Source organism: Coregonus clupeaformis, chromosome 20 (assembly GCF_020615455.1).
Source record: "Coregonus clupeaformis isolate EN_2021a chromosome 20, ASM2061545v1, whole genome shotgun sequence".
Taxonomy (NCBI): domain Eukaryota; kingdom Metazoa; phylum Chordata; class Actinopteri; order Salmoniformes; family Salmonidae; genus Coregonus; species Coregonus clupeaformis.
The window spans coordinates 42,933,385-42,960,695 of NC_059211.1; the positions used below are offsets into that span (position 1 = coordinate 42,933,385).

The window sequence follows — 27,311 nt, forward strand, 5'->3', positions numbered from 1 at the left end:
AATACAGGTAACGAGTGGAGGACAGAGGAGCCTCTTAAAGAAGAAGTTACAGGTCTGTGAGAGCCAAAAATCTTGCTTGCTTGTAGGTGACCAAATACTTATTTTCCACCATAATTTGCAAATAAATTCATAAAAAATCCTACAATGTGATTTTCTGGATTTCTTTTCTTCTCAATTTGTCTGTCATAGTTGACGTGTACCTATGATGAAAATTACAGGCCTCTCTTGTCTTTTTAAGTGGGAGAACTTGCACAATTGGTGGCTGACTAAATACTTTTTTTTCCCACTGTATGTCATGCAATAAAATGCAAATTAATTACTTAAAAATCATACAATGTGATTTTCTGGATTTTTGTTTTAGATTCCGTCTCTCACAGTTGAAGTGTACCTCTACATGCTTTGTAAGTAGGAAAACCTGCAAAATCAGCAGTGTATCAAATACTTGTTCTCCCCACTGTATGTCAGGAGCGCCAGTGCCATAGTTACCGAGAGGTAAATATATACCAGGCGGTGTCAGAGGAAGGCCCTAAAAATCGTCAAAGACTCCAGCCACCCAAATCATAGATTGTTCTCTCTGCTACCTCTGGTACCGATGCACCAAGTCTGGAACCAACAGGACCCTGAACAGCTTCTACCCCCAAGCTATAAGACTGCTAAATAGGTAGTTAAATAGTTCACCAATAGCTACCCGGAATATCTGCATTGACCCTTTTTGCACTAACTCTTTTGACTCATCACATACGCTGCTGTTACTGTTTATTATTTATCCTGTTGCCTAGTCACTTTACCCCTACGTATATGTGCATATCTACCTCAATTACCTTTTACCCCTGCACATCGACTCAGTAGTGGTACCCCGTGTATATAGCCAACTTATCATTACTCATTGTGTATTTATTCCTTGTGTTATTATTTTTCTATTTATTCCTTGTGTTATTATTTTCATATTTATTCCTCGTGTTATTCTTTTTAAATGTACCATTTTTTCTACTATTTCTCTACTTTTTTTCTCTGCATTTCACTGTTAGTCTACACCTGTTGTTTACGAATCATGTGACAAATAAACATTTTATTTTATTTGTAACGAGATGGTGTAGGAATTGCATAGGGATCAATCTAATACAAGGAAATGCCCTGTTAAACGCGGTCCCTTAATTGCAATGATAACGGCCCAGCACGCAATCCCTCATCACAACCTGATCAGCACCGCGACAGGCAGTAATGGTTGTTCTGTCACCGTGCCACATAAACAATGATCAGCCCAAGGATGGATTGAAGACACATCATAGTGAATAGAGGTAGAGAGTAACTGGTTTAAGGAAGGACTGATTGAATTATACAACAGGCTTGTTCACAATACATACATATAATTCAATCCAATCACAGTGAAGCTTCAGGGGCGCTTAGATCACAGTAACAATCATATTATAAGTACTGTTCATAAACACTGAAATCCAATGCAGATTTCATTGGAAGACAACAGAACCAGAGCTGCAGCCACTGTCCGGTCAGTATATTTACTCTGTGTTAAAACAGGACTAAAGGAGCCAGAGGAACACTGGTGTTGGCAGTGACAAACAGACCCAGTGCCACTGGCCTGAATGTGAATAGTGAGCACACAGCACTGGGCCAGGGGTCTGCTATGTTCTGCTCTGCCCAGCTCAGCTGCTCTCCATCTCTCCCCTGGGGCCAACTGGCCGACACAGCCACGGATATTATCAGCCAAGCACTTTCATTTCCCCTGGCCTTCCCCTTTATCCATGGGATCTGCCTGGAAGACCAGAGGGAGGGAGAGGGAGCACAAAATGGCTGCTGCTGCGCTCCCTAGCAGATGTATGCATTGCAACACACTGAGAGAAAGAGAAACTGGCTTTCTAAACCAGAACAATGCAGTCCAAACACACCCTTCAGTTGGACATGAGATACTGTTACTGTTTATTCTAAACTACAATTGATTGATTGATCTGCTTTGCCAAACGTGCCATGTGCATACAGTGTGCTGCTCACCAGGGGCGATGTTATAGGGAACCTCAGCTCTATGTACTGCATTCATGAAGGGGTTCAAATATGTCAACGACCATGCTTTGCGAACACACAAGGTGAGGCTTATATCTGACTGCTCTGATGTGTTTAGTCAAGCAGAGTTCATATGTTCCTCCTCCCATTAAAAATAACCACAGTTACAGTATGTGTAGTTATATTGTCCCTCACAGTGTCACTGAGGTAAGCAATGTCCCTCTGTAAATGAAAGATGTTTTCTGAAACATAGCTGGTAAAGACATTGGTTCAGGTACTGAGAGTCGTGACTGTTTAAGAATGGTTGACTATTTGCTTCCGTTTGTGTGCTCTTTGTTGTGTTGTCCTTGAACGAGACCCCGGAGACCGCGGACCACCTTGTATCCATAGCAATAGAGATTGTACCCGGAAAAACCCAGATCATTCCTCTCCCGGAGCGGTGCATTTTGGGAATTCTGGAGGGGAGGAAATGTTCAATTTCTCTGGGATGGTCATAATTATAGATGGTGGATAAATGAATATGTCTCACTCAGGCTGTTTACCATTTAAACAAATTTGTCAGTTCCGGTCTGCTTAACGGGGTGGCTCTCCCATAGGCACCAAAGCATTAGCATCTGGGTCTGGTCTGCTTAGTTCATTGACTGTATATGAACCAGAATAAATTTGGGAGTGGGATGTTTCGCTTCCTCTTCCGTCTCTGGTCCTAATTACATTAGCGGTATTGACATCGCAAAGGGCGGATCTGTCTCAGCAAAGGAACTCTGTTTAGAATCCTAAAAGATTCCAGAAGAAAAAGAGAAAGATTTCATCCCAGCCTCGGAGTGAAAGCCTCGTCCAAACAGACCAGGGGCTGGCTATCCAGCTCGACTCCAATCATTTTCTAAGTAAAGAAAACATTTCTTTGATGTTGAGAAAGCAGCAGAGTGTTCCCACTCCGCCTCAGACGGATCTAGTTAATGCATTCGAGCAGAGCTCACCACCAAGCAGCCTGCATCTGCATGCAACAGCCTGCATCCTACATCACAGATCAAAGACGTCAGTGTCTCTGAGAGATTAACAGTGGCCAAAGCCCCACAGAATAATGGCCTTGCCTGCCCTTCTGCCCACAACTACACTAGCATTAAGCCAACAGCAGAGTGGAACCACATTGTCATCAAACAACAGCCAAACACCACTGCAGATTCACCACGACCAAGCAATAACTCATCGTAGCACAACTATCATGACATCATGGGAGGACCAGGCCAACCTGACACAGGGTATTATTGTAGGATTAGGAGAAAACTGTTAATCTTGCTCAGAAAATAAAGATAGATACACTGTAGATAGACACAGAGAAAGATGCGATAGAGAATGAGAGACAAGAGAGAGAGAGAGAGAGAGAGAGAGAGAGAGAGAGAGAGAGAGAGAGAGAGAGAGAGAGAGAGAGAGAGAGAGATCTGTGATTCAATACTATCTAACATCCTGACACAGCGGAGCGTAGCTTTTCTGCATATCTCTCTTTGGGAATCATGGAAAGTAACTCAGTGACATAGGCTGAGTCATGATGCAGCTTTACGTATACATACATACAGCACATACCTACAGTATGCTGGGGTCGAATTAGCTCAAAACAGGATGGACGCAAACCTCAGTCGAAACCCCTTCTCTCAGTCTACCCTTTGTATCCCCCAAACCACCATATTGGACTACCAGTCTAGTCCTACCTGTACATCTGTTTCTACCATATTACCCTGTTCTCTATCTGTCTAACCATCAGTCTCTACTCTAGCTGACATGTATAACCTCCCATCCCCAGCCACCCCCAGTGTTATCTCACAGTGCCTCTCCCCTGTTCTCCTGTTCAGCTTCCGTGTGATCCCACAGCACAATCTGCTTCCCACAGCAGACGGAGAGATGGCGAGAGAGAGGAGAGAGAGGAGAGGCAAATGGGTAAATCCTCCTGAGCTCTCTCAGGATGCCCCTTCCGGCTCCATTCTGTGTGTCTGTGTGTGTGTGTGTGTGAAATGAGAGCAGAGAGAGGATGGCCTACATTAAGCTTCTGTAAGTGAACTTTAGGAGTGCTGACAGTATGGGGAAGAATGGACCGATTCTATCAATGCAAAACTCCATAGAGTCCCGGTCTCACATGCGTACACACGTACACACACACACACACCTTTACATGCTCACACACACATTCAGTGTGACAACAATTTGTGGGAATCTGTCGACAGCACGTACCAGCTGTATCCAAATCTAACCTTTGGCTTTGATGGAGTGCAGCAGAGTAAAGTAGTGAAACACAAGGCTCTTGCTTTCCAGCAGTCACACTTCACTAAGATACAACTCATTATGAAAATCAGCTTCCAGGGACTTAGCTATGGGAAATAAGCGTGATCAGTGCTCGCTGTGTGTTGTATGAGTCACATTAAGCCACAAACCATACTCATGAATTCTCATTTAATTCTTATTTAACGGTCATCATCACAGTTCATCTAATTTAAAGGTGAAACCTTTACCCTGCTTGTTCACTGCTTTCCCTGTTGAAGGGATTTGTAACCACTTGCAGAGATAACTATGTTCACTCCTCAGTGCTCTCACTAGACGTGTAGCATGCTGCATCAAACTCCCTTATCCTTCAAATGACATTGAACAGATTTCTTCTTCACCAAAAGGTAACAGTCGTTATAATAGAATATTATACTTCATCTAGCAATATTCTAGCTTCTCTCTCTATCTTTCCTGCGCTGTCGCTCTCCTTGCACTTTAAATGCCCCCTGGTTGAGCTGTGTTGTGGAGGAAGTTTTTACCGTCCTCTTCTGAAGAGCTCAGGCAGACTGCTGAAGCACAGCAATTACCAGCAGACAGACAAGTGTCATTTACCTGCTCCACAGATCTTAGAGCCACTGTCTGAACCAGGGATCAGTGCTTATCTCTCCTCTCTTCTCTCTCACTCCCTCTCTTCTCTCTCGCTCTCCTTGTTCTCTCTCGCTCTCTTTCTAATGATCTGAATAGAAGAGACTGGCTGAACGAGCAATTTGCAATCAGCTTCAAACCTTTTCACCTTTTGACACCTCTATTCTGGTGAAGTTGCTTTCGCAAAGCCAGCTCTTACAAAGAGAAAGTCAGTGTGTTTATGAGTCTGTGTACACAACAATTCATCCTTTGTATTGCAGTAGTGCTGGTGTACAGCAATGAGCCAGTTCTACCACAGAGCATACAATAACAATTCAACTTTAAGTAATTGAAAACAAAATGACGTCCACAAATCAAATCAATCAGTATCCTACACTGAGGTTAAACCCACACTTTTTTGTTGATGTGTTATTGCACTGTCAGCGGTTGACAGCCTGTTCTTCTGACCATTTGCATATAGCAGAAAATAACATCACAAGGGGAAGGTATAGATATGGATCCATCTGAGAGAGAGGAAAAGGCTGCTGACGCAACCACAACATACTGTATTGTAGAAGACTTGTGACACAGACAGGTTTCAACATTAGTCTCTGACATAAGCAGCAGTCTCATCTACAAGGAGTCTGATTGGCTGAGGTAGGAGAGAGTATGAGGAGGGAGAGGATAATCGATAGGCAGATGAGGAAAAGGAGGGGAGAGAGGAATTCAAAAGGAATGAAAGAGGGGGGTTCTGACTCACCGGTAAAGTCTTCATCTCCAGATCCTTGACATCCATCCTCATCGTCACACTCTCCGCTGGCCTCTCCTCTCGTCCCACTGCCCGTCTCCACCCACGCCCCCCAGTCTGTCGCCCAGCCCATCTGACCCTGCATCTCCTGCAACACACACACAGGTCAGAGGTCAATTGGGGTAATCCTATCTGAAAATAAGCCACATCAAATTCTGCACTGTTCCACTGTTCAAAACAAAACATGATTTAATGGACAGATGAATGCTAGAGCACATAATACATATTAGTCTATTTACACTATTGTAAACCAGTTAATATTTACATAGGACACATGTGCATATACATCAGTAATAAAATAGCCCTGTGTCAGTGAGTGTAGTACACCCCCTTCCCCCCCAAACAATGATGCGAAATCAAGAGGAAAAACACCAATGATAACATATCATCACATTAGTAGACACTAGACAGATCCAAGATTTTAGCTTTGATGTTCTCCCCGTTCCAGCATTATTACATCTGACTACAGGCATGTGATGAGCCAGTCTTCCGCAACAGAACATTGTGCTTGTCTGCATAATGGGATCTTGAGAACAACGCATTTGACACAAATGAATAAAGTATTGAAAATACACTTGTCCTCTGGGAATGGGAAGATTCACTTTTGCACACAACACAGATCAAATTTACAAAAACAAATGAGGGGTTTCGTGTTGAACAAAATGTGACGATAAACAACTATAGCCTAGTGTGCATTGTTCCAAATGTTGGTTCATCTGACAAGTGGGTAACACTTTACTTGACACTCAGTGTAATAATATGTCATAAATATGTTTAAAAAGCATCTAGACATTAGATCACATTTCTTTTAGACTAACATTTCATTTTCAACAGCGGAGATTTGTATAAAACTTGCTGTCTGTCTCTCCGACATTTGCAATTTATTATTATTATATTATTATTTGCAACTTTGTTTCAATATTCAAATTCGATCTCCTGCTGTCCCATAGTATTGAACGTGTCGGGAGTCGGGACGAGACAGAAAGGCAGGCAGCGTTTCTCAGCCAGTCGAAATCATGAATCAGCTGGCATCATTTTTATGGATATATACAAAGAAATGTAAATAGAAAAAAGGTGCAGCTAGTTTGCAGTCTTTCCAGCTTCAGTTTGAAGTGATTGTGTTAGCTGTGTCGTTGGCTAGCTCCTTTGAACAACAGTGTCCTGATGAGTGAGCACATTTTCTATGCCAGGCGAAATCAAGCCTCATTAGCTCATTGTTATGGATGTATCCAAATAAAGGTCTCTAGAAAACAGCTTAAACAAATGCAAACGCAGCTACTTTGCTGTTATTAGCCATAGTTGGCTAGCTAGCAAGCAAGGGATAAGAACGTTGCCAGCCAGTATGGCAATGGAAGATTTAGAACGAACGACTGAACATAGATACAGAACAAAAAGACTGAACGACTGGGTCATGTCTCTAGCAACCGAACCGATAGAACGAACGAGCCGGCTTGGGTAGCAACCCTAGATTTGTGTCGGGATATATCTTGTGGAAGGATGAAATAGTATGAATAAATTAATCAAATAACGTTTTTAATGAAAAGATGTCAATCATTATTTGAATATGTTGGTAATGCCATTGCATAAAAGTGATAATGCCCTCAAAGCCGATGTTTGGAGGATATATTGGCTGAGGAGTATTTCTGTCAATAATAAAGCCCTTTTGTGGGGAAAACCTAATTCTGATAGGTTAGGCCTGGCTCCCCAGTGGGTGGGCCTGGCTGCCAAGTGGGTGGGCCTATGCCCTCCAAGGCCCACCCATTGCTGCACCCCTGCCCAGTCATGTGAAAGCCATAGATTAGGACCTAATGAATTTATTTAAATTGACTGATTTCCTTATAAATCGTATAAATTGTTGCGTGTTGCGTTTATATTTTTGTTCAGTATATATTCTATAGCAAAAAGGGCTCACTATTGATGTTGCTGCCTCTGGGGCTGTTATTATAGGAGAAGAGCAGATGGGGCGACGATACAACACTTTTGGGGAGACGATACATTTACATTTACATTTACGTCATTTAGCAGACGCTCTTATCCAGAGCGACTTACAAATTGGTACATTCACCTTATAGCCAGTGGAATAACCACTTTACAATATGTTTTTATAATTGTTTTTTGGGGGGGGTGGGGTAAGGGGGGGTAGAATGATTACTTTATCATATCCCAGGTATTCCTTAAAGAGGTGGGGTTTCAAGTGTCTCCGGAAGGTGGTGAGTGACTCCGCTGTCCTGGCGTCGTGAGGGAGCTTGTTCCACCATTGGGGTGCCAGAGCAGCGAACAGTTTTGACTGGGCTGAGCGGGAACTGTGCTTCCGCAGAGGTAGGGGGGCCAGCAGGCCAGAGGTGGATGAACGCAATGCCCTCGTTTGGGTGTAGGGACTGATCAGAGCCTGAAGGTACGGAGGTGCCGTTCCCCTCACAGCTCTGTAGGCAAGCACCATGGTCTTGTAGCAGATGCGAGCTTCAACTGGAAGCCAGTGGAGTGTGCGGAGGAGCGGGGTGACATGAGAGAACTTGGGAAGGTTGAACACCAGACGGGCTGCGGCATTCTGGATGAGTTGTAGGGGTTTAATGGCACAGGCAGGGAGCCCAGCCAACAGCGAGTTGCAGTAATCCAGACGGGAGATGACAAGTGCCTGGATTAGGACCTGTGCCGCTTCCTGTGTAAGGCAGGGTCATACTCTCCGAATGTTGTAGAGCAGGAACCTACAGGATCGGGTCACCGCCTTGATGTTAGCAGAGAACGACAGGGTGTTGTCCAGGGTCACGCCAAGGCTCTTCGCACTCTGGGAGGAGGACACAACGGAGTTGTCAACCGTGATGGCGAGATCATGGAACGGGCAGTCCTTCCCCGGGAGGAAGAGCAGCTCCGTCTTGCCGAGGTTCAGCTTGAGGTGGTGATCCGTCATCCACACTGATATGTCTGCCAGACATGCAGAGATGCGATTCACCAACATACGATACAACACTTTTGCACTGCCCAAATGTGACTCACAGACTGGGGACTCCAATTTGATATGTTTTAAAACTAATGCTGTTAGTTCATTAGAAATAATAATTTGGATTCACATACTGTACATTAGGCTGATTTCATAAGAGTGCTTTGCATTTCCCATTGAGAGGATGGAACTGACAATGGTATACAGTCCACTAACTCAGGGTTTCCCAAACTCGTTCCTGGGGCCCCCCCTTGGTGAACGTTTTGGTTTTTGCTCTAGCACTACACAGCTGATTCAAATAATCAAAGCTTGATGATGAGTTGGTTATTTGAATCAGCTGTGTAGTCCTTAGGTATAAACCAAAACGTGCACCCAGGGGTGGCCCCAGGACAGAGTTTGGGAAACCCTGCACTATCTTACTGATTGATGATTACATCACACAGGTTAAGTGATTAGGAGCCAATTCATGTATCTCAAAGTATTCAAGTAGATTTATTTGTTTATTATTATTTGTCCTTCATTGTACCTGTTACGAACCCCGTGGCTCTAAACGTCTAGGGTGGATGGGACATGAGACCCGTAACATAAATTCATGCAAATTATAAGTGTGGCATGGAATAGTGAGAACAAATAAGACACAACTACCATGAACTACCGTCAAACACAAAGTGTTTATTACTAAACACACGGTAAAGGTTTGGGAAAAAAGGGGGCTGAGCAGGACCCAAGAAATGAAACAATAATGTAAAACCCCTAAACTGATCTAGCCTGCCTGAAGAACCGCTAGGCTACTGCTAGTCATACAAAAATACAGTGGGTGGTCCGCTCAGGTCTAACTGGTGTTTATAGACAGATTTCTTCCCTACGGGTAATGTACGCCCAAGGGCAACTAGCTTAAACCCCCCTTTTCCCAAACAACACACAAAACTACTAAACAGGGTACTCAGCAATTTAGTGCGTACACAACACACAGGACACCACCGTGTCCATACTCACATATGGCAAAAAGTCTCTCTCTCTTGCAACAAACACAAGTCTGGTTTTATACAATGGGCTGTGTGATTCAACAAACGAGTAACAGGTGGTGCTATTCACAGGAATGTTCACTGATTGGTCCAATCAGCAGACACCTCAACGACCACCAATCAGGAACATACAGGACACCTGTGATTAGGGCAGAAAGAGTAGAAACACACAAAAACACAGGATACCTGTATCCGTAACACTCCCACCCTTAAAAGAGCAAACCAAAATGGTTTGCGACACACTGTACCATCACAACACCCAAAATTCAATAACCCTCCTGCCGGGATAACAAAAAAAAACCTAGATCATTACACACGAGACAAAGCATCTGCCAACACATTATCTAACCCCCTTTTTGTGGCGGATCTCCAAATTATAATTTTGCACGACAAGTGCCCAACGCATAAGGCGTTGGTTCTGGTTGTACATCCGGTGGAGAAAAACTAAGGGATTATGGTCAGTATACACTACCACTGGTAATGCACTGGAACCAACATAAACTTCAAAGTACTGCAGAGCTAACAACAAAGCTAGAGCTTCTTGTTCAATGGTGGAATAGTTTGTCTGACATTTGTTAAATTTCCGTGAAAAATAACAGACAGGATGGTCCACTCCACTCTGGTCTTGCTGCAGTAGAACAGCACCAGCACCTCTGGCACTTGCATCTACCTCCAGTTTAAACGGCCGCTCAAAATCTGGCGCAGCAAGAACAGGAGTACTACACAAGAGTGCTTTAGCAGTGTTGAAAGCAGTACAACAATCTTCAGACCATACAAATTTTCTCGCCGGACTGAGCAAATCCGTTAATGGAGCAACTACCGCAGAGAAATTTTTACAGAAACTACGGTAGTAGCCAACCATCCCTAAAAAAACGGCGTAGCTCTCTTCTGGTGGTAGGTGCGGGAAATGCGTTTATAGCTGAGACCTTGGCATCTACAGGGCGCACCTGACCATGGCCGACCTGTTTACCCAGATAAGTAACAGTGGCCTTCCCAAACTCGCACTTTGCTAAGTTCAGGGTTAGAGAAGCGGTTGCTAGACGTTCACACACTACCCTTAGAGTGTTAACATGATCAGACCACTCAGTTGAATAAATGACCAGATCATCAAGGTAAGCACTACAATTAGGAACTCCAGCCAATACTGTGTTAACCAGGCGTTGGAAAGTGGCTGGTGCGTTCGCATCCCAAATGCCATGACAGCATATTGTAGGAAGTGATCTGGGGTCACAAAGGCAGAGATGTCGGAGGCACGTGGGGTTAACGGCACCTGCCAGTAACCTTTTAGAAGATCTAGTTTGGTTACATAAGTAGCAGCACCAACCGTATCAATACAGTCATCCAGTCTGGGTAACGGGAACGAGTCGGGCACTGTGACAGCATTGACTTTCCGATAGTCCGTACATAATCTGGATGTCCCATCAGGTTTAGGAACCAGAATGCACGGAGAACTCCAAGGACTTGAACTTGGCATAGCCAGGTTATTCTCCAGCAAATAACCGACCTCACCCCTCATTATCTTTCTCTTAGCGACGTTGACACGATAAGGATGTTGCTTGATAGGTGCAGCGTTTCCAACATTAATGTCATGTTCTAACACATTTGTACATGTAGGAACATCATTAAAAAGACATGGAAAGCTGTGTAACAGTCTCACAATATCATCTGACTGTCTGTCCGTTAAATGAATCAGGCTTGCCGGGAGAGACAACAGCATCTCTGAATTGGGCAATCTAGCACACTGCTGCTGAGTATTGCGCAACTCCAAACCATCTCCGTCCACATCATTAACATTACCTCCCACTACAGCCGTAGCAGCAACAGAGACAGCCGACTCGGCCAGTTTCTCTGGACTGTCTACTTGAGTGACGGGTCTGTTGTGGTATGTCTTCAACATGTTAACGTGGCACACACGAGATTGGCGTTTTCTATCAGGAGTCTGTATCACATAGTCAGTTTCAGTTAGTTTCTTTTCAATGACATAAGGACCAGAGAAACGTGCTGACAATGACGCTCCTGGCACAGGCAACAACACAAGAACTCGGTCACCTGGCTGCAGTGAACGAGAAACAGCCTGTGTGTCATAGTGTCGTTTCATCCGTTTCTGTGAGGAAGACAGCGCTTCCTTTGCTAGAGCACAGGCAGCATGTAGGCGCTCACGAAAGCGACTAACGTAGTCCAACACATTTTCTTTCACACACAACTCTTGTGACAAAAACTGATCCTTAAGGACTTTCATAGGTCCTCTCATGGTGTGTCCAAACACCAGTTCAGCTGGGCTGAACCCTAGGGATTCCTGTACTGTCTCACGGACAGCAAACAATACTAGAGGAACTCCCTCATCCCAATCTTTCTCAGATTCCAAGCAATATTTACGGAGCATAGACTTCACGGTCTGATGCCAACGTTCAAGCGCACCCTGAGACTCTGGGTGATATGCGCTTGACACACGGTGTGTAACTGACAAGGATTTTAACACTTGTTTGAAAAGTTTAGAAAGGAAATTCGTACCCTGATCAGTTTGTATCACCTTAGGTAATCCAAAAGTTGAGAAGAATTTGATCAACGCTTTACTCACCACCGGAGCAGTAATCCTTCGCAGAGGAATGGCCTCTGGGTACCTGGTGGCCACACACATAATTGTCAACATAAACTGGTTACCAGATTTTGTTTTCGGTAATGGTCCAACACAATCAACCATCACATGTTCGAATGGTTCACCTATGGCGGTATGGGACAAAGAGGCGCGGGGGAAATAACCTGGTTCGGTTTCCCAACTACTTGACAGGTGTGGCAAGTCCGACAGAACTGAGCCACATCTTGTTTTAAGCCAGGCCAAAAGAAATGTCGCAAAACTTCGATCATAAGTCTTGGTGACTCCCAGATGTCCGGACCACTGGTGATCATGAGCGAGGATAAAACATTTTGTCGAAAGGCTGTAGGAATCACTATTTGGTAAACAGCATTCCAATCTCCGCCAGCGTCAACATGGGATGTCCATTTACGCATGAGGAGATTACCATCAATGAAGTATGCCATGTTTTTCTTCTTTAGCTCCTCCTCTGAGACAACACTAGAAAAACATTTAGCCAGGCTAATGTCAACCTGTTGGTTAGCGATCAGCTGCTCACGAGTAACTGGTAACTGTATTGCCTCAGCAACAAGTTCCATTTCCTTCTTCCTTTCTCTGGGCTGTTGGTCAGACTGCACCAGCTTACCAGAGGTAGCACCCGAACTATCCTCTGGGTCACACTCTCTGAATAGAATCGTGTCTGACAAATCTACCACTTCACCCACTTGTCGTGCTTGAGCACGTGTGACAGCACAAGCGGGGAACACATCTGGATAACCCTGTGCCAGCTCCTCGGAGAGAGACTGGTCACTTTTATCCAATACCTCCAATATGGGTATTACCTTTCCTCCGGCAATATCGTTGCCCATTATAAAGGTCACCCCTTTTACTGGCAACATCGGACGATCGCCAACTCTGAACAATCCACTGACTAACTCAGAGTGTACGTTCACAAAGTGCAATGGCACTGGGACAAAACCCATTTCAATTCCTTGTACTAACACACTGGAACCACAATATGTATTATTAGACAAGGGTAACACATCAGCTAGTATGAACGACTGCGCCGCACCAGTATCTCTGAGGATTCTAACTGGACGCTGAGACGCTTCATCATCTGATATAGAAACAAACCCCTCAAAAATGAACGGTTCATAACTGTGATCTGGGACAGGGACTTTCAAACCACATTCACTATGAGGCTTCTGTCTTGATTCCGGCCTTACAACCGTACGAATCAGCCCAACACCCGTTGGCGGCCTGGCGTGCTGAGGCATCCCCGGTTTGCGTTTTAGCAGAAAGCAATCATTAACTATATGTCCCACCTTATGACAATAGAAACAGTGACGCACATCTTTTGGGCGTGCTGGATGTACTGCTGGTCGACTAGGACTAGAAGTTAGCAACTCCGCAGCCCTGCTCTCCGTACGAGCCGAAAACACGCTCTTATGCGTCAACACAAACTCGTCTGCCAATACAGACGCTTCCGACAGTGAGGATACTTTCTGTTCGTTCAGATAAACTACAATGCGTTCCGGTAAACAATTTTTAAACTCTTCTAACAAGATTAACCCCGTAGAGAGTTAAAATCAGTTACCTTACTAGCACTGTGCCATTTGTCAAACAGATTTCCTTTGTCTCTAGCAAACTCCACATAAGTCTGAGTAGGAGACTTTTTATGAGACCTAAATCTCTGTCGATATGCCTCAGGAACAAGCTCATAGGCACGAAGAACAGTAGCTTTGACCATCTCATAATTCAAACTGTCTTCAAGAGGTAGCGCTGCCAGAACCTCTTGGGCTTTACCTGTTAGCTTACACTGAAGTAATAGGCACCATACCTCGTCGGGCCATTTCAATGCTACCGCTATACGTTCAAAAACACTGAAATAGGAATCAACCTCTGACTCCCTGAACACAGGTACCAAGGTGATCTGCCTACTAATATCAAACGTAGCAGATGACACAGCTGGTGAGGATGGCTCACTAGCAGGCATAGTATTAGCAGAGACTAACCTCGCTGTTTCTGCCTCTAGTTCCATTTTACGCATCGCCAGTTCTTGATCAAGCCTACGCGTCTCCAGTTCTTGATCAAGCCTACGCGTCTCCAGTTCTTGATCAAGCCTACGCGTCTCCAGTTCCATCTTACGCGTCTCCTGTTCTGCCTTACGCGTCTCCTGTTCTGCCTCTAGCTCCATTTTACGCATCTCCAGCTTGTCTTGCCTGATTTGTGCCCGCTCTTCCGCCTCCATTTGGAGCCGTGTCGAGCGGACATCGATCCTGGCATCACTGTCAGTCAGTGGGGAGAGTGGGTCATAACGGGGCAATGTGGCTGGAGCCTTAGCCTCGTCCTCAGACACTGATGGGCTTACAGGAACAGCAACCACATCCCCTACAGGAGCAGCAGACTCAGGCGGCGGTAACTCAAGCACTCGCTCGTTTAACAATATCGCTAGCACTACTTCCCTAACTTCTGCTTTCACTAAACCCCTCGGTATGGGTACAGAAAAGTGGTCAGCCAAAGCCTGTAGATCCACTCTACGACAATTCTCAAAAATCTCCCACGTAGGGTTTTCCAAAAATGCTTCCAAATCAAAAGTAGCCATCCTACTAACTACACGAGCCGTCGACTACTGAACACACACAAAAAAAAACAGGTAGTTACAGCTGCTAAGCTCAACACTGAACCAGCCACTTACTAATTTGCACGAGTAGCATGGGATAGATCCCAGACGAGCCCCCACTTTATGTTACGAACCCCGTGGCTCTAAACGTCTAGGGTGGATGGGACATGAGACCCGTAACATAAATTCATGCAAATTATAAGTGTGGCATGGAATAGTGAGAACAAATAAGACACAACTACCATGAACTACCAGTCAAACACAAAGTGTTTATTACTAAACACACGGTAAAGGTTTGGGAAAAAGGGGCTGAGCAGGACCCAAGAAATGAAACAATAATGTAAAACCCCTAAACTGATCTAGCCTGCCTGAAGAACCGCTAGGCTACTGCTAGTCATACAAAAATACAGTGGGTGGTCCGCTCAGGTCTAACTGGTGTTTATAGACAGATTTCTTCCTACGGGTAATGTACGCCCAAGGGCAACTAGCTTAAACCCCCCTTTTTCCCAAACAACACACAAAACTACTAAACAGGGTACTCAGCAATTTAGTGCGTACACAACACACAGGACACCACCGTGTCCATACTCACATATGGCAAAAAGTCTCTCTCTCTTGCAACAAACACAAGTCTGGTTTTATACAATGGGCTGTGTGATTCAACAAACGAGTAACAGGTGGTGCTATTCACAGGAATGTTCACTGATTGGTCCAATCAGCAGACACCTCAACGACCACCAATCAGGAACATACAGGACACCTGTGATTAGGGCAGAAAGAGTAGAAACACACAAAAACACAGGATACCTGTATCCGTAACAGTACCAAATGAAACCCTGCTCCTCCCTGCCCCCTCCTCTGCCCCCTCCTATGCCCCCCAGAGTCCCACTACATGGAGACCCTGTGAGGTGCTATAAGCACATTAACCTTGCGTAATATCATTACATTTCCACAAATGAAAAGTCTAATTTAATAGCCATATTCATGAGTTCACGGAGAAAAGCAATTGGCTGCAGTTCACGTTGTGTGGAGAAATAGCTAGCTTGCGGATCATAAGGGCAAGAAGTGAAGGAGTTGAAAAAAGACAATTAAATGTCCCCGGCTGTGTCGTTGGCCTAATCAACTCAGAGGGCTCTCCTATTATCAATGGCATTAAACCAATTAAATGTTGTGTAAGAGAGGAACCATGGCAATGCAGCTGCGACTGATTGTCATCTACCTATGTGGCTACATGCATATTTTCCACTGACTGACATGTTCCAGGTGATTGTCTTTTATGAACAGTGCTTTTAATTGCACTGCTCTGTTGGAAATCACTCAAAATCTAAATGTGAGCATATTGTACTTTCTTGTAGAGTCCTTGAAAGGGTCTTGGAAACACAAAAGACTTGGATTAATAGCAAGACGGGGAAAAAAACACTGGATCTCCTCGGGCAGTCTGAACATCTATTCAACGAGCCACACAGTACCCCAGAGACAATGAAAAACCACATATACCAGCACGGTGACAGCTCAGATATCACTGTTCAAATAGTAGGCCACATCAGATAATTGATTCATTCTATACTATATGACACCACCTCCCGAGAAACACTTGTTCCATTGCAATGGTAGAGGCCTACAAATTCCTTATCCAATCACACCTAGCTTTACCCATTTATTATTCACTTTTCTATGACATGTATATTTCTCTTTGTCCCTATATTCATATTTTTTTCTCCAACTCTACCATTCTCCAGATCCTCCTCTGGTTGTATTCTAATGTTTAATTTACATTTTAGTCATTTAGCAGACGCTCTTAGCCAGAGCGACTTACAGTTAGTGAGTGCGTACATTTTCATACTGGTCCCCCGTGGGAATCGAACCCACAACCCTGGCGTTGCAACTGAGCTACACAGGACTAATGTGTCTCCTCTCAGATTAATATTGAATTATGCTAACTGGGACAACTGGTACTAGAACTAGACCTTGTAATGCCACATGTAGGATTCCCTGCTTAATTCATAGAGCAGGCAGGCATCCAGCGGTGGCCATGTTTAAACCATGTCTCTTGCACTGTGCCGTGTTCACAGAATCACAGCCGCATCAAACTTTCTAATTGCATGACAGCATCCCAATCCCACTCTCCTTGCCCTTAATTGTGCCCGTTGTGTATGTGTCTGTGTCTATGTCTGTGTGTGTGTGGGCTTGTATTACTATCCTTGTGGGTACCGGAAACCCCCGAAAGTCCCTACAAGGATAGTAAAACAAGGAAAATTCTCCCTCATGGAGAAATGTCCTATGTCCCCACGAGGACAAAGGTTATTTTATTCTTAGGGGTTAGGTTTAGGATTAGTTGTTAGGGAAAGTGTGTGTGTGTGTGAGAGAGAGAGAGAGAGAGAGAGAGAGAGAGAGAGAGAGAGAGAGAGAGAGAGAGAGAGAGAGAGAGAGAGAGAGAGAGAGAGAGAGAGAGAGAGAGAGAGAGAGAGAGCCTGCATGTGGGATTATACACATCTATATATTTGTGTTAGGAGAACATTAAGCCTTTGCAGTGCCATTCATTGACTTCCTGTGTCTGTGATTGCTTCTTAATGAGCTTTTTTGTAGGATGGATGTTCTTCATAAAGAACAGTGTTAGCTAATTGAAACCTCTGCTAGTCTTTTCATGAAGAATGACAGAAAAAGCTCTCTCTACAACCATCCTAGAGGGAGTCAAGAAACCTAGTGGTGGGGGCTTTTCTTATACCTTAATGTATTTATGTGAGCGTGTGTGGTGGCTCACTCTCCTATGGTGCTATTCAAGGCTCATGGGTCTCATGGGTATTGAAGTAACATTTAAACAGGCAAAAAATGACATATTGTCATGCACAGAAATACATCTATCTTATAAATCTTAATAACATTACTAAAAGCTGATATATAAATCATTTATGAGAAACTCTACAGGGCACGGGGAGCATGCACATTACTTGATCGTAGAAGATCAATCTAATGCATAAATGATCATATTAAAAAAAGAGAACTGTGTAAACGCATTGAGCCTCAACCTCATTTTGCCGAGGATGCTTTTCCATGATGCTAATTCCACATTATTAATTGACCGAACAACTGGGATAAACAGTCAAGAACGGATTACAACTGCATATTGTTTTCTGCTGTTTTGCTAAGCTCTCTCCTCTTTCTTTCTTTCTTTCTTTCTTTCTTTCTTTCTTTCTTTCTTTCTTTCTTTCTTTCTTTCTTTCTTTCTTTCTTTCTTTCTTTCTTTCTTTCTTTCTTTCTTTCTTTCTTTCTTTCTTTCTTTCTTTCTTTCTCTCATCCTTTCTTTCTCTCATCCTTTCTTTCTCTCATCCTTTCTTTCTCTCTCTCTGTCTTTTTCTCTACATGTTGTTATGTCAGGATCTTACGCTGTACTGTGATAGACACATTACTAGGCCAACATAATATTTTAAGACAGGTGTTGCAATGTTATGAAAACCCATAGTGTATTTCCTGTATTAGTCACAACTTTCTGGTCCAGACTGGGTCAAAAGGAAACCAAAGAAACGTCAGCCAGATCAGGCCTCAACCTCAACCTCATCAGAGAAGATACCCCAAAAAAAATTTACGCACGCATGACTGTAAGTCGCTTTGGATAAAAGCGTCTGCTAAATGGCATATAAATATAAAAAAAGATATCGCAGCAAATAAAGCCAGGCTTTCTGAAATCCAGTGAGGATTTTCTATTATTTCACAGCGGAGGAAGTTTGAAATGAACTCCAAAAAGGAAGATTAATGCCCTCCTCAGGAAATCGAATGAAATGATTATTTGGGGTTGAAGATTGGTGCAAAATCACACACTGGGAAAATCTTATCTCTTACATGTGAGATGTTAGTTATAGAGGTGAGCAGGGTCCCAGTCAGGGTTAGAAAAAGAAGCACACTGACAATATGGCTGTGAACGTTGTGAATGTTCTCTCTCCCCTTAGGTAGAGTGGCCATAAAACCCATGTAATCCTGTAAATCCCTGTTCTTTCTCACATTGAGCATTTAGCCACCCCAAAGTGCTTACATTGACTCCTCAGGTTTCTACTCCCCTCCCCACCTCTCTGATAGACTTTCCCAGCCTCTGGCTGCTTTGAACCGACAGGCTGCTCTGTTCGGGCCAGGCCCACAGAAACTAACTCAGCCACGTCTGCTTTTAATGGAGTAATAAGAGACAGAAGTGAAATGGCTCCCAGAGGGCCAGATGAGCTGTGTGCCTCTCTTCTCTCTACCCAATCCCCTACCAGAAACAGCTGGAACAATGGGCTGGCCACCAAGAATCCCTTTTTTAGCACTCCCCGCTAACAGCCGATATGATCGCTTATCGCATCAGGCTGGGGTGATAACAGGGGAAATCCTTACTCTCACACCAAGCATGGGAGACAATCTGATCTGATGGCTTTACAGGGCATACTCTGCTTCAAACTGGCTACAGATAACTTAATTTATATAAACAATGGTCTCAACCAGAAAATTGTAATTTTAAGAGTGAATAAAGTTGGCTAAAGATTAAAATATTAATCTGTATAACACTGTGTGACCCATTTTAGATTAAGATAAGTTATTTTGGGCACACACTGTTAGGACACTTCTAACAAAGCAAGACAACATAATAACTCCGTGAGACAGACCAGACAACAGTTAAAGAGAGAAAGGAAAACTGACTCAGCACAACAGGACTCAGCGGGCCTAGTAGCCGTTCAGCTCCACAAAGGTCAGAACAGAGTTCCTGGCAGCCCAGTCTGCACATAGCCTCTCAGGAGAGTCTGAGGGGAAAATTAGCTTTGGCTTCTCATTGAGGGAACGTTCAGGTTAAACAAATTTACATGACAAAAGACTGACTTCAATGCATCTCCTCTGAATCTGCTGACCTGTTGAATTGCTCCACCATTCCTGAGGTTGAAGACCTCAAAAAATACTCACTGTTAGTCTGTAAGTGTGTCTACCGGGGATGTGTGGAATGAATGAGGCAGCAGATTGAAGGACCCACCTCCAGTTCTAAGCACACACCTGGCATCTTATCTTGGCCTAAAGTGCCAGTAGCTAGCTAAAACATCATTATTTGAACTTGTAGACTTGGAGGTGTAGGGAGTGACAGAAGGCGATGGCCTGAAAACATATTATGAAACCGACATACTGCAACTCCTAGGCAATGTCTGTCCTCCCGTTGCCAGGGGCCAGATTTCCCCAGCTGTGAAATCGCTGGCACTTCCGTGGGCACCCAGCCATTAAGAGCACTGGGTTCGCATCTATCAGAGGGACAGGGCTGTTTGCTCAAGGCCTCCAAGACACCACCAATTACCACAAACACATACATCAGGGGAGGGGCGAGGAGGAGAGGAGGCTGGGGCCAGACAGGATTAGAATAGAACTGCCAGGATAAAACATACAGTACATTGTGTGACCCCTCCTTCCTGCCTCGCTGACCCCGCAGGCTCCTCCTCCATGATGCTTTGCATTGAGCTCGTTTATCTATGATGCATTAGTGGGTTATTTTATTCCATTCTCATAGTGAATGTCCCAGTGAACGCCTGTGATGGGTCCACCAGGACAGTTTATTCAGATTTGTCTGGCATGTCCACATGTCTGTGAGCCAGCTGTCTGGCTGTTCCTCTCTCTCAGGCCTCCAGGGACCCACGTCTGAATCCACTCCAATGGCGTGATTTGTACCGAACGCCAAGCAATAAAAAAAGACACATATATATTTTTAATAACACACAAATCTAGGCCATTTCCCACAACTGTTGGGAACAGCATCTAAGTGGAAAGGATGTGTCAGAATGGTATGTGACTGACATGTTGGTGTCATCAGTGGTCATGTTTACAGTCAGATGTCAAAGTGAAGCAGAAACAGTGTTAGTGAGACGTACCTGTTTGAACTGTTCTAGTTTGTCTCTAGCTGCCACTAGGATGGGGTCGATGCTGCGGACCTTAATCTCTGGGTTGTTTTTCTGGGCCTGAAGGCCGTTCCCCACAACACGGCCCACATAACTGAGGAGGGAAGAGAGAGGAGAGAGAATGGAGAGTTTAATACAAACAGTTCTGTAGCACAATGACTTGGGAATATTAATATATTGTTGATTAAAGTAACACATTAAAGTATTTGTGTGAGAGAGTGTACAGGTAATGACAGAGTAAACCTTTTCAATTTCGTGTTTGAATAGCCTAGCTCCCTAGCCATTCAGAACAATGGCAAATATTTCTGCTCAGCACCGTGGTCTGCATGTCGTGAGATCCGTCCACCCACCCCTGAACTTGCCTACACAGACAGCCATTCCCCTAGCCCAGGGCTCTCCAACCCTGGTCCTGGAGAGCTACTGTCTTGTAGATTTTCACTCCAACCCTAATTTAGCACACCTGATTCGAATAATTAGCTGGTTGATAAAGTGAATCAGGATAGTTACAACTGGGGTTGGAGTGAAAACATACATGATGGTAGCTCTCCAGGAACAGGGTTGGAGAGCCCTGCCCTAGCCTGATATAAAGAAATTAACTATGCCCCTTTTTAACATAAAACGTTCTCTCATCATAAGAACTGCTGGGCATATGATTCAGCCTCAGAGCCCAGCTCTTCCTTGAAGCTGGCCTGGAGTGATGAGTTGTGCTGTCTGACCCAGCCAGGCCGCCACTGGGATCAATGGCGTTTAGACGGCCTTCCTCACTGACATAAATGATTCATTAGGAAGTCAAACAGCTGGAGCGGGTTGGTGAAAAGAGGAGGCATGACTGCAAATCCAGGTATTGAGCGACCTCACAGCCAGTGAGAGAGGAGAGGAAAGGGCGGATGGCTGTTTATCAGGAATAATGAGAGGAGAGGAGGATAGGAGGATAGGAGGAGACCAGTAGCCTCCTCATTAGAACCCAGTGTCAGGGTAAACACATCAGATGTGTCAGAGGCAGACACACCACAGGACTCGGTAATGATACATTTGCATTTTTGTTATTCCACTAATTACAACGAAGAGGGGGTGAGATGAGACACAACAAAGGACACAGTGTCAACCATAGTGATCGAAGAGCCTGGGATGCCTCTCTCCATCTCTCTTATCCATTTCTCTCCTTCATGTATATTTGTCGTGCCACCTCTTCATCTCAGTAGAGGAGGGTCAGTGGTTGAGGTAATCGGAGGGTATTGTGATCAGTAGTTACAGTAAAATCCTTTGTATCTGCTTGTCTCAGCAATTCAGTTGATCAATAGGTCAAGTTAAAGATGAAATGTTAAATTGGTTAAGATACTGAAATAGATTGACCCTAGATTACCTATTGGAGTCCTATTGAAGGCCATCTGGGGTCAATCTCAAAAATCTATTGAGAAGCTTAAACATACAGTGCCTTGCAAAAGAATTCATCCCCCTTGGCGTTTTTCCAATTTTGTTGAATACAATGTAATTTAAATGGATTTTTATTTGGATTTCATGTAATGGACATACACAAAATAGTCCAAATTGGTGAAGTGAAATGAAAAGAAATTACTTAATGGTGCATAAATAACGGAAAAGTGGTGCACGCATATGTATTTACCCCCTTTGCTATGAAGCCCCTAAATTAGATATGGTGCAACCAATTACCTTCAGAAGTCACATAATTAGTTAAATAAAGTCCACCTGTGTGCAATCTAAGTGTCACATGATCTCAGTAAAGGGCATTGAAGATGAAACGTGGCTGGGTCTTTCAGCATGACAATGATCCAAAACACACCGCCCGGGCAACGAAGGAGTGGCTTCGTAAGAAGCATTTCAAGGTCCTGGAGTGGCCTAGCCAGTCTCCAGATCTCAACCCCATAGAGAATCTTTGGAGGGAGTTGAAAGTCCGTGTTGCCCAGCGACAGCCCCAAAACATCACTGCTCTAGAGGAGATCTGCATGGAGGAATGGGCCAAAATACCAGCAACAGTGTGTGAAAACCTTGTGAAGACTTATTTTCCACCATCATTTGCAAATAAATTAATTAAAAATCCTACAATGTGATTTTCTGGATTTTTTTTCCTCATTTTTTGTCTCATCGTGTACCTATGATGAAAATTACAGGCCTCTCTCATCTTTTTAAGTGGGAGAACTTGCACAATTGGTGGCTGACTAAATACTTTTTTCCCCCACTGTACACCTGTTCTGAAAGGCCCCAGAGTCTGCAACACCAATAAGCAAGGGGCACCACCAAGCAAGCGGCACCATGAAGACCAAGGAGCTCTCCAAACAGGTCAGGGACAAAGTTGTGGAGAAGTACAGATCAGGGTTTGGTTATAAAAAAAATATCAGAAACTTTGAACATCCCACGGAGCACCATTAAATCCATTATTAAAAAATTGAAAGAATATGGCACCACAACAAACCTGCCAAGAGAGGGCCGCCCACCAAAATTCACGGACCAGGCAAAGAGGGCATTAATCAGAGAGGCAACAAAGAGACCAAAGATAACCCTGAAGGAGATTGGAGTATCTGTCCATAGGACCACTTTAAGCCATACACTCCACAGAGCTGGGCTTTACGGAAGAGTGGCCAGAAAAAAGCCATTGCTTAAAGAAAAAAATAAGCAAACACGTTTGGTGTTCGCCAAAAGGCATGTGGGAGACTCCCCAAACATATGGAAGAAGGGTCAGATGAGACTAAAATTGAGCTTTTTGGCCATCAAGGAAAATGCTATGTCTGGCGCAAACCCAACAACTCTCAACACCATCCCCACAGTGAAGCATGGTGGTGGCAGCATCATGCTATGGGGATATTTTTCATCGGCAGGGACTGGGAAACTGGTCAGAATAAATACAGGGAAATTCTTGAGGGAAACCTGTTTCAATCTACCAGAGATTTGAGACTGGTACAGAGGTTCACCTTCCAGCAGGACAATGACCCTAAGCATACTGCTAAAGCAACACCCGAGTGGTTTAAGGGGAAACATTTAAATGTCTTGGAATGGCCTAGTCAAAGCCCAGACCTCAATCCAATTGAGAATCTGGGGTATGACTTAAAGACTGCTGTACACCAGCGGAACCCATACAACTTGAAGGAGCTGGAGCAGTTTTGCCTTGAAGAATGGGCAAAAATCCCAGTGGCTAGATGTGTGAAGTTTATAGAGATACACCCAAGAGACTTGTAGCTGTAATTGCTGCAAAAGGTGGCTCTACAAAGTCTTGACTTTGGTTGGGTGAATAGTTATGCACACTCAAGTTTTCTGTTTTTTTTGTCTTATTTCTTGTTTGTTTCACAATATAAAATATATTCAAAGTGGTAGGCATGTTGTGTAAATCAAATGATACAAACCTCCCTAAAAATCAATTTTAATTACAGGTTGTAAGGCAACAAAATAGGAAAAATGCCAAGGGGTGTGAATACTTTCGCAAGCCACTGTAGCTTTCAAAACCACAAGATAGAAATACTGACAGAGAAAGACAGAGAGAGACAGTGAGAGGGAGAGGGAGAGATAGACTAACTGACTAAGGTCAGGGGCAGACTGTGAAGATCTGATGCACCACAGAACAGGCTTTTTCCACAGAACAAATTGGAGCCTCTGCAGAGAGAGAGGTGGGTGGATGGATGGATAAGTAGGGCGAAGCAGCTCTGACAGAGCAGACCCTGGTCCCTAACTCCCTGAGCTACCCCAGTAAGTCTGGAGGAGAACACAGTCATCACCACAATCTCCAATCCCATAATATATAACACATAATACACACATACACACACACAAAATACACTCATACACAATCATGCTGGTATACACCCACCCACGCATGCATGCATACATGCACACACATTGGAGAGAGAGAGAGCCTGGAGCCACACATGGGATTTCCTTACTGGAGAGAACTATGGGACTAGGGAGCGTTGAGGAGGTAACAGAGATTCCACCTGCAGCTGCAGCCCCCAGACCACAAAAATGATGTATAACATAACCCCTGAATCACCTTTGACATGATACAGACACATGAACGTTCCAGAGAGATGATCCATTGGATTGTTGATCATCAAATGTGAGTGTGTTACATGAGAACCACTATTGTGAGGTCAATTCACCTCAACCACTGTAGAAAACAAATCGATTGCAGGGTGAACATTACAAGTGTGTTGCCAGGAAAGTGAAGGCACATCTTTCAAAAATATGTATTTTTCAATCTTGAGGTTCAGTATATAAAATACTGCTGTCACAACAGTGTTATCGGTGGATGGGTCTGAAGATATGTGTATATACAGTGGGGAGAACAAGTATTTGATACACTGCCGATTTTGCAGGTTTTCCTACTTACAAAGCATGTAGAGGTCTGTAATTTTTATCATAAATATACTTCAACTGTGAGAGACGGAATCTAAAACAAAAATCCCGAAAATCACATTGTATGATTTTTAAGTAATTAATTTGCATTTTATTGCATGACATAAGTATTTGATCACCTACCAACCAGTAAGAATTCCGGCTCTCACAGACCTGTTAGTTTTTCTTTAAGAAGCCCTCCTGTTCTCCACTCATTACCTGTATTAACTGCACCTGTTTGAACTCGTTACCTGTATAAAAGACACCTGTCCACACACTCAATCAAACAGACTCCAACCTCTCCACAATGGCCAAACTGAGAGCTGTGTAAGGACATCAGGGATAACATTGTAGACCTGCACAAGGCTGGGATGGGCTACAGGACAATAGGCAAGCAGCTTGGTGAGAAGGCAACAACTGTTGGCGCAATTGTTAGAAAATGGAAGAAGTTCAAGATGACGGTCAATCACCCTCGGTCTGGGGCTCCATGCAAGATCTCACCTCGTGGGGCATCAATGATCATGAGGAAGGTGAGGGATCAGCCCAGAACTACTCGGCAGGACCTGGTCAATGACCTGAAGAGAGCTGGGACCACAGTCTCAAAGAAAACCATTAGTAACACACTACGCCGTCATGGATTAAAATCCTGCAGCGCACGCAATGTCCCCCTGCTCAAGCCAGCGCATGTCCAGGCCCGTCTGAAGTTTGCCAATGACCATCTCGATGAGCCAGAGGAGGAATGGGAGAAGGTCATGTGGTCTGATGAGACAAAAATAGAGCTTTTTGGTCTAAACTCCACTCGCCGTGTTTGGAGGAAGAAGAAGGATGAGTACAACCCCAAGAACACCATCCCAACCGTGAAGCATGGAGGTGGAAACATCATTCTTTGGGGATGCTTTTCTGCAAAGGGGACAGGATGACTGCACCGTATTGAGGGGAGGATGGATGGGGCCATGTATCGCGAGATCTTGGCCAACAACCTCCTTCCCTCCGTAAGAGCATTGAAGATGGGTCGTGGCTGGGTCTTCCAGCATGACAATGACCCAAAACACACAGCCAGGGCAACTAAGGAGTGGCTCCGTAAAAAGCATCTCAAGGTCCTGGAGTGGCCTAGCCAGTCTCCAGACCTGAACCCAATAGAAAATCTTTGGAGGGAGCTGAAAGTCCGTATTGCCCAGCGACAGCCCCGAAACCTGAAGGATCTGTATGGAGGAGTAGGCCAAAATCCCTGCTGCAGTGTGTGCAAACCTGGTCAAGACCTACAGGAAACGTATGATCTCTGTAATTGCAAACAAAGGTTTCTGTACCAAATATTAAGTTCTGCTTTTCTGATGTATCAAATACTTATGTCATGCAATAAAATGCATATTAATTACTTAAAAATCATACAATGTGATTTTCTGGATTTTTGTTTTAGATTCCGTCTCTCACAGTTGACGTGTACCTATGATAAAAATTACAGACCTCTACATGCTTTGTAAGTAGGAAAACCTGCAAAATTGGCAGTGTATCAAATACTTGTTCTCCCCACTGTATATCTGCTATCCCTCAGGGCATCCAGCCTAGCCTCAGAGAATGACAATGAGAGAAACACTGGCAAAGCACACTAACATCATCAGCAACTCCGCATTAACACTGTCCCTGTAACCAGTTTAATGGTGCATGTTTGTGTGAGGTGGATCAAACTGGGGTAATCAGAAAGCACCACAGGAGTGGTGTGCCACATGTGACTGAATACTAATCTGAGCCAGCCTCCACACAGAACTCTAACCCCTGGCTCACTGGGTCTATCTGCTTACCTACTGCTGGAGAAATCATCTACAGTAGGCCAATCTGCTGCTTCAATAACAAGCTAGTTACAGGCAGGCAGCCACAGATAGCAGGTAGCACCAGTGACGTGTATTCATGGTAGCCAAGGGAAGTCAAGGTTCCCCCCAAAAATACAGATAAAATCATTTTTATTTAGTCTCTCTGTTTTATAGTTTTCCTTCAATTTGCAAGAGGCTGAATGTATCTCGCCGGAGAAAGCATCCAAGCGAGCGAAACAGCGCCCCTCTGTCTCTGTATGTGTAGGCCATCTATCTGATGCTGTCTGGTCAAAAGGAGTATGACATTGTTGGCACCCGTAGTGTTGAATGCAAGGGAAGCCAGCGAGCATTTGGCCTCCCTTGATTAACAAAAAGTATAAAATAATAGCCAATCAGCATTGAGCTA

The 27,311-nt window shown here is 44.2% G+C and overlaps 1 protein-coding gene across 1 annotated transcript in view; it reads right to left on the reverse strand.

Moving 5' to 3' along the window:
• The window catches only part of gpc5b (glypican 5b), a 101,362-nt gene that overhangs the window by 22,194 nt on the left and 51,857 nt on the right, over nt 1-27,311 (reverse strand). Inside the window, exons 7-8 of the mRNA XM_041839377.1 lie at nt 20,730-20,850; nt 5,654-5,789 (exon numbers count right to left, since the gene is read on the reverse strand). Of these exons, the coding sequence (XP_041695311.1) occupies nt 5,654-5,789; nt 20,730-20,850 (257 nt within the window). The remainder of the gene's footprint in view (nt 1-5,653; nt 5,790-20,729; nt 20,851-27,311) is intronic.